Source organism: Hypoxylon trugodes (assembly GCF_022578975.1).
Source record: "Hypoxylon trugodes strain CBS 135444 unplaced genomic scaffold F4822scaffold_6, whole genome shotgun sequence".
NCBI lineage: Eukaryota > Fungi > Ascomycota > Sordariomycetes > Xylariales > Hypoxylaceae > Hypoxylon > Hypoxylon trugodes.
The window spans coordinates 567,196-583,104 of record NW_026250021.1 but is presented as its reverse complement, the minus strand read 5'-3'; the positions used below and the strand labels follow the sequence as shown (position 1 = coordinate 583,104).

At 46.8% G+C, this 15,909-nt stretch overlaps 6 protein-coding genes across 6 annotated transcripts; 3 read left to right on the top strand and 3 right to left on the bottom strand.

The window, feature by feature from the left end:
* Positions 1–67: 67 nt before the first annotated feature.
* F4822DRAFT_405996 (thiolase-like protein) lies at positions 68–2,258 on the bottom strand. The gene is made up of 2 exons (XM_051458356.1): positions 1,620–2,258; positions 68–1,563 (listed from the first exon to the last, which is right to left on the bottom strand). Exons 1-2 carry the CDS (start codon positions 1,748–1,750, stop codon positions 336–338), a joined length of 1,359 nt encoding a protein of 452 aa, XP_051313058.1. The 5' UTR covers positions 1,751–2,258; the 3' UTR covers positions 68–335.
* A 170-nt stretch (positions 2,259–2,428) lies between these two features.
* F4822DRAFT_405991 (uncharacterized protein) lies at positions 2,429–3,712 on the top strand (the record flags this gene model as incomplete). Its single annotated transcript, XM_051458355.1, has 1 exon — positions 2,429–3,712. A coding segment is annotated over exon 1 (394 nt), but the record flags the coding sequence as incomplete, so codon positions are not given.
* Positions 3,713–4,329: 617 nt separating this feature from the next.
* On the top strand, positions 4,330–7,348 carry F4822DRAFT_278409 (uncharacterized protein). The gene is made up of 4 exons (XM_051454833.1): positions 4,330–4,483; positions 4,562–6,890; positions 6,971–7,016; positions 7,170–7,348. The coding sequence occupies exon 2, from the start codon at positions 4,850–4,852 to the stop codon at positions 6,854–6,856; it is 2,007 nt and encodes a 668-aa protein (XP_051313056.1). The 5' UTR covers positions 4,330–4,483; positions 4,562–4,849; the 3' UTR covers positions 6,857–6,890; positions 6,971–7,016; positions 7,170–7,348.
* F4822DRAFT_430034 (uncharacterized protein) lies at positions 7,005–9,388 on the bottom strand (the record flags this gene model as incomplete). The annotated part of the gene is made up of 9 exons (XM_051461206.1): positions 7,005–7,060; positions 7,118–7,392; positions 7,450–7,549; positions 7,621–7,764; positions 7,816–8,057; positions 8,119–8,257; positions 8,312–8,434; positions 8,487–8,836; positions 8,895–9,388. The coding sequence occupies 9 exons, from the start codon at positions 9,386–9,388 to the stop codon at positions 7,005–7,007; spliced, it is 1,923 nt and encodes a 640-aa protein (XP_051313055.1).
* On the top strand, positions 9,300–12,750 carry F4822DRAFT_278291 (von Willebrand factor type A domain-containing protein). The gene has a single exon (XM_051454832.1). The coding sequence runs from the start codon at positions 9,715–9,717 to the stop codon at positions 12,712–12,714; it is 3,000 nt and encodes a 999-aa protein (XP_051313054.1). The 5' UTR covers positions 9,300–9,714; the 3' UTR covers positions 12,715–12,750.
* A 208-nt stretch (positions 12,751–12,958) lies between these two features.
* On the bottom strand, positions 12,959–14,199 carry F4822DRAFT_444036 (bacterial luciferase-like protein). Its single transcript, XM_051463178.1, has one exon. The coding sequence runs from the start codon at positions 14,162–14,164 to the stop codon at positions 13,055–13,057; it is 1,110 nt and encodes a 369-aa protein (XP_051313053.1). The 5' UTR covers positions 14,165–14,199; the 3' UTR covers positions 12,959–13,054.
* Between the last annotated feature and the right edge of the window lie 1,710 nt (positions 14,200–15,909).

The window sequence follows — 15,909 nt, the reverse complement described above, 5'->3', positions numbered from 1 at the left end:
TGCCGTACTAACCCGCCTGGAAATATGCCCTAGGAATTCCTTCTACCCCGCATACCAGCTGCCGAGAATCTTATTCATCGCAAGGCAAGGACTAAACACCATATACACGTACACGCTGAACGCCCATCATTACCGTGATCTCAAATGGATATCCATCTAGCTAAGGACCTAAGAGGCCTGACTTGCGTTAGGTTATGTCTCTGCGATAGATCGGAACTATCCGAATTTACCGCGCAATAGATTCAGATCACGACTCAATACCAAACATATTTAACGGAACGGCCGCATTCGCGACACGGGTATAATTTATATACTAATCTAATATTCATACAAGTTTAATCCAATTCGATATTTGCAATTGCCTCCGTGATGAATATTTCGTCACCAAGCGTCGGTTTTTGCTCATCTTGCGATCCTGGTGTACCCGGAATCGATTCTCTGGCTTCAATGCTTGCCCAATCGACCTCCTCACCAATCTCACTCCTGCTTGCTTCGCTGTCGGTTTCTGGGGGGGTCTGCATCTCACGACGTCCCATATTGCGTTTTAGCATGCACATTTCGACAGAGATTCCAGGGCCAAATGCGCATCCTACCACGTAATCTCGAACCCGACCGTCGGGAGCTAATGCGTCCATATCTTTACTTCGTAATCGATCCATTACGCTGAAGATAGTCGCCGAGCTCGAATTTCCGTGGTTCATATATCGGTCATAACTAGCTCTCATATGTTCCGATGAGATGTTCATAACCTTCTCAGCACCCGTCAAAATAGTCAAACCACCCGGATGCATCGCCCAGTCGAAATCCGCCGCTTCTCGATATCCAACGGGAATTCCTGGAACACTTTCTAATAACTCATCGAAACTCGGTCTCAGTACTTCTGTCGCTAGTTTCGGTACTCGAGGTGAAAGAACCACTTTCCACCCAACAGGGTCCACATCAAACCCGAGATCCGCCTCGGTATCTGGAAGGATTTTATGTTCCCACCCAAGCAATTCGTAAACTGGTTCGGCCGTCGCTTGCCCTATTCCGTTGCTGAGGATTACAGCGGACGCACAATCAGAAAATAAACAAGCTCCAATCCGTGTTTCTTGAAGCTCATTGATACTGTTTAGTTCGCTTCGGGCCATCGTTGTGCTTACTTCGAGGGTAACGCACAATATTCTAGCGGGTTTTCGTCTCATAGCATGGCCTAGTGCTAAATTTGCAGCGGTGCGTAGTACCGCTAACCCCCCTGAACAACCGACTCCGTGCAACAGAACTTTTTCGACTTGGTGAGTGATACTCAGGCCCTTTGCGACGAAATGATCAAACCCGGGATTGGCGCTGTCGGTACATGTTGTAGCGACTATATGAGTGATTTGTGATAGATCAATTCCAGCCTCTAGGATAGCTTTCCTAGAGGCTTCAATAGCAAGCGGAACACCGTCCGATATGAACAGCTTATGAAGCTCTGCTATTGACGGCGCCTCTGGTTGGTTCACCACCGGGTGATCTGAAGTACCAATTGATGACCGTGTATCTATGCCTGTGTACTTATTTATTGACAGTACTCTTCCCATGCTGACGCCAGCATTCGTCAGCATGTAAACTCCTCGCGAGTTTTGAGGGTAACTTACGCAAGAGAATCTGGATAGTATTTTGTGGCGATTTTACTCAACTCATCTGGTCTAAGGGAATTTGGTGGATATTGTGCTCCCAATCCGATGATGGAGAGGCCCAGCTCCCCGAAAGTGTTCGACGACGCCATAGTGCTTTGTAGTACTTCGATTTGATACTCTAATTAGAGACCACACGATCAGAATCGAGTAGTTACGTGGGTTTATGTCAGGTGGATATGGTGAAGGTAAGATCGTGGGATATGACAGTGGAGCGGAAGAGATACGGGATAGTGAGTTATACGGAACAAATTTCAGTCCGAGACGACGATCTATGTAATGAAGATCTAATTGTACACAAGGCGAATCTCTGGTAATGAGTTGTGTGTGGTTGGACAGTTCGTACGATGCTAGTAGGAGAATAATAGCAAGCGAAATGCCAAGACAGTGCCACTGTACCGAGGATGCTGGAACCCCATGTATGTATATAGATAAGGTTAGGAAAGTCGAAGGAGAGGGAGCCAACCAGCTCGTCAGTAAATAAGGCTAGCAAGTTCAAAGCGCTTGGTGTTTCGAATAATAAACCTATCAATAGTTGACGGTGTAATCACAGTAGTAGTTGTTGATCAGGGTCACCATGTCCGAGTCTTTGAAACGATGATGTTACAGGTGATAGGAAGGAAGCAAGGTCGCTACTAGGTACTTAATATCTGTACCTATCTCCCCTACAGGGGTACAGGCATTAGCGTCACTCAGCTGGAGCTCTTAGGCGGTCTAGGCTTCCTATCCAACTGAAGGGTTCCTTATCCCCTCGTCCCATCTGCCTACATCTGCACCCTTAACGCCCTTAAGCTATAGGCAAGTATCTATCCTTACGTAAAGCTCGTACCATCAAACATCAAAACTCGAAGCATTACTTGGGATTATCAGGATAGTAACACTCTCCCTCCCTCGAATATACAAGTATGTTTCATTGAGTCCTACTTCAACAATTCAAATCATCATACTCGTGTAAGATCGACAACTCCTCTACCTAATGTAGAACGGTGGATTCTAGCTACAAACGACGAATAAGTGGCGCAATTCCCAAAATCATGATTCATCACAGGCTTTCACAGCCCTCTTCTACCCATTACACGAACTCAAACAACCCGGCGAGACTCAACCTGTCGCCTTAGAGAACCAAATCCCCATTAACCTTCCGTTTATCAACCTATTAACCCGACTGTTCGTCCGATAGTCGGGTTAGCAGTAGGCTTATGCAAGGGGCAGAGGCTCGCACGTACCTCTTGTGTCTGCGCTCCACGTGCATCGTTACTCCTTCGAGAAGCGTTGGGACCGTCTGGAATTAACCACCTAAACCCCCTCGCTAATCTGATAACCCACAGCTTGGAAACATCCACAATGCCACGCTTCATCGCGTCGTCGATTTAGTATCTTCATCGAACTAGCTGGTTGTCTTAGCGCATTATCACGAAGCTTTACTCAGCCATCGCAATCTTCATTGAAGATTATTAACAAGTAATGCCAAATGATTCTGGCAAAGTTACCGTTTGCTTTTCATGCTGTGATCGAGACAGCGGCAGCTCTATCATTCATCTTCAATCCAGATAAGCAGCTTCCCGGATGCACTGAAGCTGCGAAACTCATACTACGACAGTATGGAGGATTGTTGCTCTCTAGTAACCTGATTTGCCTCGTTATTCTCACTGAGCCTGGCTTTACTTATACGGATCGCCTATTCGCAGCGGCTTTGGGGACGTACCACATTTGGCCATGCTTTCGGGCTTATGCTCGAATGTACAGCAATTTAGGCCCATCCGACCAAGAAAAAGCTGCTTTAGGCGGACCCCAATTGCATCTGATAATTCATCTGATTTGCTTGGGAATGTTCATGTGGGCTTCGATGTCTCCTAAATTGATAGTTTAATAATCACTAGATTAATAAGCTGATATATATTCGCAATACGATCGCCTATCTCGAACGCCGTCAATCCTTACACACGATGACGAGATATTTATTTTAGGGGCTCTCAGGCCTGTTAATTTTATAGCATACCTAGCGCCCCGTAGAGCGGTCCGTGGGGGTTGTATAACGTCGTACAAAGGATTAGGTAAGTCGTTGAGGAGCAATAGAAAGAAAACTCAGGTGGAAAAGTTTGCCTGTTTTTCTAACTCCAACTCCTTCAACAATCCCAGCCCGCTGACACGGCCACCATGACCCGACAAAATGGGTCATTTAGCGGGAGTCAGCACGGCATGGCCCGCGAGCTTACGTGTAACGGATAGCCGTCTATGCCACTATCCCCCCGCCGATTTTTCGAGGCATGCGGACTGAGTAAGAAATTACTTGTGCTCATTGCTTTCATATTCCAGAATCCCGGGGCAGTTCTTCGCGGAATCGGCGTACCTACCTAAGGTACCTAGTAGGTATCATAAAAACTGCAAGTCAAGGATCGTAAGGAAGCTTGGCAAAGTTATAGCACCTAGGCACCTGGGCAGCTATGCTACTAATAGGATGAATTTTTACACTTTTTCTCACGGCGCCCAGGCTAGCCTGCTTTTTCGCTGAGGACCAATACTACCTAATATGAGCCCAACGCGCATAGCCTTCTAGACGCCACTGTCGTGCTTGTTTCGTCCGCAGTATAGAGCCCGCTTGTCGTTACATTTACGCACCACAAACTTCCGCAACAACACCTGCTAGGATATTCTTGGTGATTCGCGGTTGGAAGCACAGCAACCGTATTCCTTCGATTTCGTCTTGGTCGACAATTATCATGATCTATCGGGCTATTTTGTCTACCCCGTCAAAAACAGTTGCATACCCAGGTACCTGCCTACCTGGGTTGGTTAGCAGATAGTCAACTACTAGCGCTATTCAGGTATGAAGCATATAGAACCTTGAGTCTCTTTTAAGAAGGAATAGAAGATCCTTATTTCTACTAACTCGAATCAATAAGTACCGAACCTCTTCTCATACGATATCGGATATTTCCTAGGTAGCATAGAGAATTGGGGGCCAAAAATAGCGAGCCCTGCATGGGACCATGGCTATACCACGGCCCTCCCTAAAATAGGAATCTAATATGCGCGATCTCAGCCGCAGCGCTTCACAAGCAAAGCATCGGGACCGATGATTTTTGAACCAAGATGAAACAGGTCGGGAGGGTATTAAACTCGAAATATCTCCAGAATTCCGAAAACTAGCGAATTTTCCATCCCCTCAGATTTCTGGCCCTATCGCCTCGATGGCTCCGCGAAGATCACCGAATAGTGCTAAGGAGCATTTGCTTCCTCTGAGCCCTGCTCCAACTGACCCATGGGGAAGACCAGGCAACACGCTAAAAAATCACACAAACCAACACCCTACGAATTCTTCCCATCGATTTTGGAGGCGAACATTGATTTTAATTATTTTTCCTCTCGCCATCACAGCATACTACTTTTTCATCTGGCTCTATTTCAAACGAGACAAGGACGACCCCGTGAAATATGGAAGTCCCTCGGAGATCTGGATCTTCTACTCATGGTTCGTGCTTAGTGTTTTCGCATTGGAATGGTTTAGGTACGGTCTTGTCGGTGCGGAGGCCGCCATGCTCCAAACTCCATTCTGGCGGGTTCCCGACGCTGCAGCGCTATTGACGCACAGCGAGGCTGCTTGGAGTGGTCCGGACGGATGGTTCAAGCTTCGTGTCATGCACCGGCTATGGTATTTCCTTGCTGCCTTGAGCTTCCTAGCCTTTGTGGCAATCCCACTTTCAGGTCTTTCCTTCGAAACGTCAGACGGGTACATTCCTTTATCGATTCCTCCGATAGTGATAGGACATACTCTAGAGAATTACCATAGCAGGCAAGAGTCGTTTTATTATTCCGGCGCATTGAAAGGGTGGGAGATTGGATCACCTACGATGGTGCCCGGATACGGAATAATATATACACCCGAATACCTTCAGCGCGAGCAATACAGCGGTCTTAAGAGTGTTCCCAATACACTTCCTCTAGATGAAGGTATTCCAGAGATACTCCTCACTCCGCAAGCAGACACTCCTATCGCCGGGAAGGTTTGGGGTCTTCACGCCGGGTACAATTGCTCAATGGTAAAGGATGCCTCCGAGTTTACCATTCTCAACCAGAAATCATCATCGACGTACTCGACCAACCGAAAAGCAACATCAGACCAACTAGAATGGGTTCGTCTCGAAACACCATCCAACGAAATGATCTACGCATTTACCAGCTCCTCGGACCTTATACATGTGAATAATATATGGGGATACGCCGAAATGGGGGTTAGCAGCAACTCAAGCGTGCCCACATACGACGGAAGTGAGCCGAGTTCTTTTGATCAGGACGGAATTGCTAAAGCGGACGTATTGGAGTACGCGTTATGGCAAGCGCGTCTTAAAGGGTCGTATGGTGACAATTATTCCAACTTTAACGATACGCTCGATCCCGCCATCACCGGAATGGGTCTTCCCATCATGCAGGCCTCAAACGGAACCTTCATGCCGAACAGCAGCTTCTTCAAAATGCAGTCGGAAAAGATTTACGGCGATCACTATAACGTGACTATAAATGATTACCTATACAAACAGATTTTATCCCTTGCACCGCCAATCGGCGTCCGATGCCGTGTCGTTTCGACTCTCGGTACTGCAGAACTCAACCCCGTGCGATCGAGTTTCCACTCCTTCCAACAGACGCCTAGCCCCCATTTCAATTCCTCCGCGGAAGATACTCCTACCCCTCGCATGGGCTACATCGCCTCGCAGACACTGCTAGGTCATTACTGGGAGATCTTCACCGCCGCCAATGCCCCCGCTCCAGTCACAGATTCGAACTCGTACCTCTACCAAAACTACATCCAACCGCGCATGTTACAGAAATCAATCATGTTAGCACACGCGATGGACGCACTACAGCTCATGTACGACGGTACATACGGCTTCGAGGGCGCCTGGCGCAATGATAATCTAACAGCGTCGACACCCGGGAAGGTATTGGTAGCTGGAATAGTACCACAATCTGCACTAGCGGTCGTTTTCGGAGTATGGGCTCTTAGCTGTACGCTACTAGGACTTGTGTACGGATTCCGTCGGAGGTGGTCCGACTCATTAGATGGATACAGTTTCTTCCGATTCGGTGTAGAGTACGCCGATGAGGTCAAGGGGAAACAGGACTTCTGGGATGCGAGTGAGTTCTATTACAACCAGACATTGAGGTCTTTACGGATCTTTGTTGGACAGAGGGAGTAATGATTATGATTCGATTGAGATATCCCATGGAGAGGTATGGGCTCGCTTTATATCCCCTAATAACGCTTAGACGCCAAATGTTCGCCAAGAACATATGCGACTCAACAATAATAGATTCCCTATCATCGCCTACCGCGAACGCCCAAGATTACGGTCCTAGGTTCGTCGACATAAGGTCCCGCACCAACTTGAACATCCCACCATCTACACACAACATAATTAGCCACGGATCAATTATCATAAGACAACGAGTACACCTACCCCGCGTGCCGCCAAAAATTAGATGTTTAAATCCATGCTCATATTTGTAAAGGCTGCGAATCCCATGGTCCTCGATTTGGACCACGTACGTCGGCATAGAGAATTTGGACGTTCCCGATGGTGAATTGAAGAAGTCATCGGCAAGGACTTGACTTATCAAGGTACACTTATTCCGGCTCTCGATAATGAGTCTGTGTTTACCCTGCGCATCGGTTGTTATCGTCACGTCGGCATCGGATATATACATGTTTTCGCATTGAACCGCCTCGACCTGCCTAGTAAGGTGTACATATCAGTACAGTATCGATTGCGTGGGTGTGGAGTGCACTTACAGGCGGAGCGCTATTGTCTCGTCCGACCGTGGATATCTGAGGCTTCCGACAAATAATTCCATTCGCATGCCCTCAAGCTTCTCATATAGCTCCCTTGCAGCTACTCTAGTCAGCACCGTTACCTCAACAGGACGATATAGTATCAAAATGCCAATGTCTATATGGAAGTACCTTCTTTGCTTGTCAACTGGATAGTAACATTCATGTTATGGGCGATAATGACCTCCTGATCTGCAAGAGTGCCCAAAGTTTGAATTGAATCCACCTGCACGATGGCATTACGGCCATCGAGCCGCAATACTGTGTTTCGCTTCACTATCACAAATGTCAATACAATCACTGTGGTTCCTCCAAATTCGTTCTTACGGAGTAGAGCGCTGTTGGTAATATCACTTTCTTCGTCGTCATCTTGTTCTCCGTAAACAAGCAAGACCTCTGCATAATCTAAGGGCTGGAGCGCTTCAAGCTGTCCTCTCTCTATCGCTGTGTTCGAACTCATGGTCTGATACTGCAATATTTGGATGTTTTCGACATGTTTACGTGAGTACATTCTCCCGGCTTGGCTAAAAGTAATTGATTCGACTGACTTCCGCGCAATCCTAAGCTCCCTGCGATGATAAATCAAAACGTCAGTCGATAACCAAAGTTACTAAACTTGGAGTATTTTACCCAATAGAAGCAATAATGCGCTCTTCATTCGTATCGGTGGATATATATGCGAGGTTATTCCCGATTCCTTGGCTTAGTATCATATCTGCCTGCTTAATCGCTAAACCTTGGAGGATCGCTTCTTCTAAAATTTGGATATCTTCATCCGCATCAGTATGGAAATTGGGAGGCCAATAGATGGCATCTTACAGACAACCAGGATCAATGTTGGTAATAGACATGGTGACAAGCTGATTTGTAACTTTGTCGCTGGTCTTGTAGAGTAGCCAAGACCTCTTCGCAGTTGCAAGTCGAACAGGGAATGTCAAATAGGACACTGAAGGTAAGTAAGTAAACCCGTCATCAATGTCGTAGGTACGCCTGCTCACCATCATATCTTTTGACAGCAGACTGATGCAATCCAGGCTCTCCGTGATCTTTACAAGCACAAACAAGCATATGTTCTACTTCTATACAACCAGGGTTGGTCGAAAAGCCTTGGCTCCAGTGATTATTGAAACCAGCATGGCGACAAATTATTTCTTCTCCTTGATCCTTTCGAAGGCCAAGTTGGAATGTGTAGTGAATATCCGATCCGACGATAGCCGATGATTCGGCTCTTAAAGTCACGTCCGTAGTTAACTCGGAGCCCTTCAAGTTACTCTCGTACCATTCATATAACTCCTTGATCATCTTCGAAGACTTCTCGACGGACATTTTAATTTCGGAAGCTTGGGAACTAGCATTTATCAGTATCAAAAAGCCGAGAGACTGGGGATGATGCATCGTCTACCTACTTCACGGCGACTCCAAGCAATAGATTTAGACTATTGGTATGGACCGTTATTTGACTTCGGAGCGTATTCAGATCTCCCTTTTCTGTTGTCCACTCGATCTTTTTCCAGTTTTTTACCACATATTTGTTCCAACATCTTAACCCCTGTGATGGGGATGTAGATGGATGAAGAATCACGCTATACTTCTGGACGACTTTATCAAGATGTGTTAAAGTCCGAAGGCAATTCTGAATGACGCGGTCAGCTGTGTTCTGACCGTATAATTCGACCTCTTTTCCTAAGGATTCCAATTTAGAAATCGAACCCCGCCCGAGGTGTCCTTCATCTTGGGCCCTCCTAATCGCTTCTAAAGCGGCACTGAGAGAGTAGAGTTGGTTTTCCACTTCGCAAAACTCGGCGGGGGCAGAGTTGCGACCTTTAGTGAATGCTTGTGCTATCTTCCAAGCAATCTGAGCTAGCAGGACCACATCACCGATAGAAGGCGAAAACGACATTTTCAGTACCCAGGTATTGGTGGTAGAAAATAATCAAATTGGTAGGACTCAAACTGATGCGATTTATCATTGCGCCCGGCTAAAGAGGGGAAATTCCTTTAGAAGCTGTGCCTCTTCGAGATAGGGTCATCTTGACGCGTTACAGTTGCATTGCAGGGCTCAGCCTCCTACTCCTCCACCTACCAAGATCTAGCATGATAAATCAAGGCAGAAACCAATCTGCCTCGTATGCTGTATGCGATGTTATTTATTCCGAGCCACCAACTTCAATTTATTACGTTGAGGGTTCTTCACCTTAGCGTCCACCCATAGCTATTCGTATCATCATGACTCTTCTTGGCGCAGGTATTGTCTGGGATGTACGGGAGCCGCCACCATCGGATCTAGAAGACGTAGATATACGTTCTTACTTATACAATTATACACATCCAGATCCTCAGAGAGTCCCTCAAGAATCCCCAAATACCCCAGAAAGGACCATTCGACATGTATTGCCTCCTTCATCAATATCGATTAATGGACGTATTCTAGACGATACCGCGAAAACAACGGTATCGCAAGTATTTTGGAATCATGCCGATACCCCAATACGCCAAGCATCCTATGTGTTCCCATTGACGAGCGGCTGCACAGTCACCAGCTTCAAATGTCGAGTTGGTCGGGATAGTATTCTAACAGCTAAGGTCCACCCTAGGAAAGAAGCTCAAGAAGCATTCCAGCAGGCAGTCGAGAAGAACCAAGTCGCTGCGCTGCTGGAGCACAATACACCCGAGGTCTTCACAGCCTCCCTTGGTAATATTCCCTCAAATACGAGGATTGAAGCTGAGATAACATACGTTGCGCTATTGAAGCGGCAATTCTCGGACGAGAAAGACGTATGGACATTTACAATTCCTACCGCTATCGCGAATAGATACGGGACTTCTCCCGCTGGTGTCCGCGGGCTGATCACTGAGGATGAGCCTGATACTTTTACTCTACAGCTTGACGTCATAGAAGCTTCCGAAATAGTTGAAATCAAGAGTGAAACCCATAAGATACTAATTGACCGCGGTCCTAATAAGGGGAAAGCCTCGAGTTGGAAAGACCTTTCGGAGGGTAGTCGCGACTCAAGTCCGGAGGTTACCGCCGTCAGGTTGGACCACGGGGGTGAATTCTTAGACTGGGACTTCAAACTTACCATCGAAACTAGCCCCTTGAAAAAGATGAGCCATCCTCATGCATGGATTGAGACGCATCCATCTCTCGAGGGTCAGAAGGCCATGATGCTAGCGATACCTCCTTCGCTCATGCTGAGAAATCGGGAAGCTTCTACAGTTGGAGAAGTTGTCTTCTTTGTTGACAGATCTGGCTCCATGCACGATAAAATTGATTCTGTGAAGTCATCCCTCCTTTTCTTTCTTAAGGGGATCCCTGTCGGCTGGACGTTCAACATTTGGTCATTCGGATCTACCCACAGGCAGCTTTGGGAAGAATCACAGGTCTATAGTTCAGAGTCTCTATCAACGGCACTAGATTATGTCAAAATGTTGAGAGCTGATATGGGAGGGACCGAGCTGCTGAGGGCGCTCGGCGAATTAGTAAGATCTAGAGATCTCTCACGCCCTTGCGACGTGATTATATTGACGGATGGGCAAGTTTGGGGACTTGACAAGACCCTTGCCCTCATTGAGAAAACCAGGACCGTCTCACAAGGCGCGATGAGGTTCTTTTCTTTAGGAATCGGAGATCATGTATCACATGCTCTTGTGCAAGGGATCGCTTCACGGGGTGGAGGTTATTCCGAGATTATCCCAAAAGCGAGTATGGGCGGCTGGGAAGATCGCCTTGTTTCCATGTTGAAAGCGGCCCTTGCAAGCCATATTGGCACTTGGCGGCTCAACTTAAACGGTTGCGAGGTGCAAGATGAGTTTTTAACGTCACCAGCCAATATGCAGACCCTTAATTTGTTTCAGGGGGACCGAATATTTCTGCTTTCCGGGACAGATTCGTCGCTGGAGAGGCTGAATGAAATTTCCGTCGAAACATTGAATGCTCATGGCGGATGGGATTCTACTCCCACTTCGATAACGGCTTTACAGACCCCTGATTCCACAATTCACAGTCTTGCCGTTCGGGCTATTCTTGATGATTTCGAATTTCCTTCCAGGGGTAGCGTGGGTTCCAGCTCCAACACGACGCCCAAGCTTACCGAAGCCCGAGCTGAGGAACTTGCCTGTCGATTCTCTCTAGCATCGAAATGGACAAGTTTCTTCTTAAAGAAGGAAGAGCCAGAGTCCGAAGAAGATGGCTGGCCAAAATATGCCAGCCTTCCTGTCCGACATCCTGTCGATGATCTAGACTTGCTTCAACCACGCGGTACAACGAGAGATAGAAAAAAGAAACGTATTATAAACGAACCAAACAATAATAGTAGCGCTGAGACAGTGAAGGACCAATTCGTATGCTTCGATTTTATGGGTGAAGACACCACTCCGGTGATGCCGCCGCGGCCCCTGCGCGACGAAAACCCTAACCCGAGCGTGACTCCATATCGAAATTTATCTAGGGGAGAAATAGACTCTTTTCAGAGCTCAGCGAGCAGCTTCTCATCGAAGCAACAGGGTCAATCGCCTATGGACGAATCTTTAGCTTCAGGCGGTTCGATGGATGATTTCAACCGATTGATGGCGGGTAGAGAGCGAACCCTTCAGAGACCACCAGAAACCAGTCAGTCGTTATCCCATACCAAGACCATTAAATATGTGACATCCCGACGGTCTTACTATAATACAATCTCAGAGGATACGACCATGTTCGAGCCCGAGTTTGCGCCGACTACTTTTGTTGAACCGCAATCGGATTCAACTCAACTTAGACAGACCCCTATGGTACCACGTTCGTCAAAGAAATTCGTAGCCGATATTCTCACATATCAAAACTTCGATGGGAGTTTCGAGATTGACGTATGCTCAATATTAGGGCCTCTCCTTATGGACGCGGCTCAAGAAATAGAGGCACATATATCAAAGAACGAACTAGCTCCGACTCGACCAGTCGATGTCCTTGCCCGCACAATCGTTATTGTGCTACTATTTGAGCGTGACCTTCAAGAATACAAGGACCTTTGGGATCTCATGATAATGAAATCCTACGCTTACCTTTGGGGCCAAATTTCCGATCAAGCTAAGAAATCCGAGCTTCTAGAATTTGCAAAAGCGAAGCTCGTCGGAAAGGAGTTGCCTCTATCGAAAGTTGATCGGAATCAAATGGCAGAAAGCATTCAGAACCCCAACCCTAAGAGTCATCCAGAGAGAAGTATGATTCGGGTTGCCCCGAGAGACTAGAATAATGAAGTACTGTATTGAATGAAAGGAGGAAAGGCATGATGCTAGGATGCTCTCTATACGTGGGATATTTACGACAACCAGAAGGAAGTTCGCCTGTTTCGTAATCGATCACTATTATTTCCTAAGCACTGGAAGAAATTAGATTCATTCCTTATCCATGAGACGTTATGAGATGGTTTATAATAAATAGAGTGATTTCCGTACACCTCCTTATACCCACCCAGGACCCTAACCCCTATCCCCCCACCCGCCGAAGCCGACACAAAATCGCCAATCCAAATAAGAATCACTCTATACTAACTACCCAGGTAGGTAATAAGCCGCCCGTCAGATTTGCTTAGTTGGAACCATTAGTTTGGCCCTCCCTCTCCTTAAGCGCTTCGCGCACCCTTGGTAGGATCCATCGCCCATAATCAATCGCATCATTCAAGTTATCGTATCCACGGATAGAGATCAACTCAGCACCAATATCAACGTAATCAAGCAGGGAATCAACAATCGTCTGAATGGATCCCACCAACGCAGTCGAAGCGCCCCTCGCATTCGTCGCCGTCACAGTAGGATACCACAGCGCGCGATCCTGAACCTCACCCTTCTTCGCAATCTCAAGCAATCTCTGAGACCCCACATTCTGAGGCGTGGTGGTATCAGTCCGATACCTGCCCCTGCTATCAGTTTTCTTATCCTTTAGCACATCGAGAATATGATGCGCCTTCGCCCACGCCAACTCTTCCGTCTCGGCCACAATCGGTCGGAACGTAACCCAAATACGCGGACGGTCTCCGGGGGCTCGTCCCGCCTTCTCGGCCTCGGCGTAGATCCGGCTGATCTGCTCCTTGGTCTCCTTGAGCGGCTCGCCCCACAAGCCGAAAATATCGGCTAGACTGCCGCCAACCCTGTATGCATCGTCGGATGATCCACCGACTGAAACTGGAATGCTGGTTCCATTGACCGGTCGCACGCGATTGCTGAATTGCTTGAATTGGTAGTATTTACCGTCCCAATCAAAGGGGTCTGCGGATTGCCAGGCTCGCTTTAGAATTTTGATGTATTCTTCGAGGCGGGCGTAGCGTTCTTCCTTGTTTAGGAAATCGCCCTCCCTTGCTTGCTCGACGTCATTACCACCAGCGATGAAGTGCACTACAGCGCGACCCCGACTGAGCTGGTCTAAGGTAGCGAGCGCCTTGGCTGCTACTGTGGGATATAATGTGTTCGGACGAAGCGCAATGATAATCTTCAATTTCTTGGTAGCTGCAGCGATAGTAGCTCCAACGGTAAAGGGGTCAAAGTACGATGAATCGTACGGCACAAGGGTATAATTGAATTCATAATCATCTAGGTTCCGGGCATACCGAGCAAGATAGTCCGGGTCAATCCCCGGGTTCGGGATCGGGTTGAGCTCCGTAGAGGCATTCGGAAATGTCAAACTAATGAATTCAGTAGGCATTTTGATGATCGTTTCCAGTTATTACAGTTTCTAGATTATATGTTTCGGTTTCAGAAGCTTCTAAGTACATGATGGAGTGTTTTATACGGATGTCCCGGTATAGTAACCCCCCAATGGCGACAACCCCTCGAGAATCACGCAATAGCTCTAGGCCGGTGCCGGCCAATTACTCTACCATTATCAACCCCAAATTCATATACAATCAGTATAAAGAGCTCCCTATCGTTCGGTTTAATAATTTATAATCATATGACTTGGCTGATACTTTTGGGTAAGGGTAATTGATCCTGAGTCGATGGATTTTACAACCACAAGGGTCAATATGATTCTAATTGGTAATGGGATTTGTTCATTATATGCAACCCATTACCCTAACTGATGAAATACTATGATTACAGCCCAGCTATACTCAAGAATTAGCAAAGTTGTCTACGTTCAATTCAAAAGGGGGTACGTACCTCTGTACCCCCACGGGTGGACAGGAGGTAATACAAAATGAAGTCAAGATATATATAAGATATGATTAGCATAATCAAAGTCTTTATATCTCATCTCTTAGGTATATAATATTATAGAGCGCCACAATTGTGAACGACAGAGAACTGATTAACTACCTAGGTACCTACCCAGAGAGTGAAGCGATGACGCACGCTTCTAGCTAGTAGATATTTAGAGCCTCTTTTCCCCTTTTCTGGCCAGATACTCGGGTGAGGTTTTTCATCGCCTCAAGAAGCGAGTCATGAAGTTCAACCTATTCACCCCACACAGAGATCTAAACTACCATCGGCTCCACGCTTAACTATTATAGCAACATTTAGCTGTGGTGAGCATAGGGGAGAAGGTGGAGAGTGAAAATAGCGTACGACCCGGCGTTGGTTGGCTTGAAAATGAGCCGCGCGCTCGGGTCCGAGACCTATTGAGGAATAGTCTATCTAGATAGCAAGAATAGGCACACTTCATCAGGAAACGTCACCTCCGGCCTGCCGCGTGTCAATGCGGTTATACTTTCCTCCTGTAATTGTTTCGTAGATCTACAGAAAGCCACAGAACAGTCCGGAAGGAGAAACAGTAACAACGAGTTATACGGGTATCCATCGGGAATGAACAAGTTCATTCCATAATATCACTCATTTTGAACCGGCGAGTATGCCTTGATACGGTTAATACTTCGTCAGGGCCGACCCGAATGTGGGTTCCTGTGGGCTACGGGGCAAATCTGCGGCGGCAATAACGGATATCCGTATCAAGATTCGATATGATTAAAATATTCCAGAAGATAGACAGAATTTACATGTAGAAAGTAACTTCATTTTTAGTAAGGGGGGGATGAAACCTATGTTACACAACGAAGATCTGCATCGGAATAACCACCGATCTAACAATACCCATGTAGTTTCTAGAATAAATCTCGTGTATTCACGATCCGGCATTGTAATCAAGTAAAAATGTAGTAAAACTAGCCTGGGCGTCCGAATTAGGTTTTTGTCTCGGTGTTATCGGTCCATGTAGGGTTTTCCAGGGATTCAATATTGACAGAAGCTTCGTGTGGTAGATCTCGATGTTATCTTCTTACTAGTTCGTATTCTCGGAATTCTATTGAGTTTATTCCTACTTCCCAATTGAAGCAAGGTTGAGATGCCAATCAATTTGTGCGAGGTAGATCGCTCAGGATATATCTACCTAGGTGAGGCATCGAGTAGTAGTAGGCCAGAACACGCCCACCACCAAAGAAATTCGGGGGAGAA

What these genes read in the sequence shown, in the direction of transcription:
- F4822DRAFT_405996 (XM_051458356.1), bottom strand. Translation starts at nt 1,750, where the DNA reads ATGGCGTCGTCGAACACTTTCGGGGAGCTGGGCCTCTCCATCATCGGA. An exon ending in TACTATCCAGATTCTCTTGC is followed by an intron (nt 1,564 to 1,619) that starts GTAAGTTACCCT and finishes TGCTGGCGTCAG; the next exon opens with CATGGGAAGAGTACTGTCAA.
- F4822DRAFT_278409 (XM_051454833.1), top strand. Translation starts at nt 4,850, where the DNA reads ATGGCTCCGCGAAGATCACCGAATAGTGCTAAGGAGCATTTGCTTCCT.
- F4822DRAFT_278291 (XM_051454832.1), top strand. Translation starts at nt 9,715, where the DNA reads ATGACTCTTCTTGGCGCAGGTATTGTCTGGGATGTACGGGAGCCGCCA.
- F4822DRAFT_444036 (XM_051463178.1), bottom strand. Translation starts at nt 14,164, where the DNA reads ATGCCTACTGAATTCATTAGTTTGACATTTCCGAATGCCTCTACGGAG.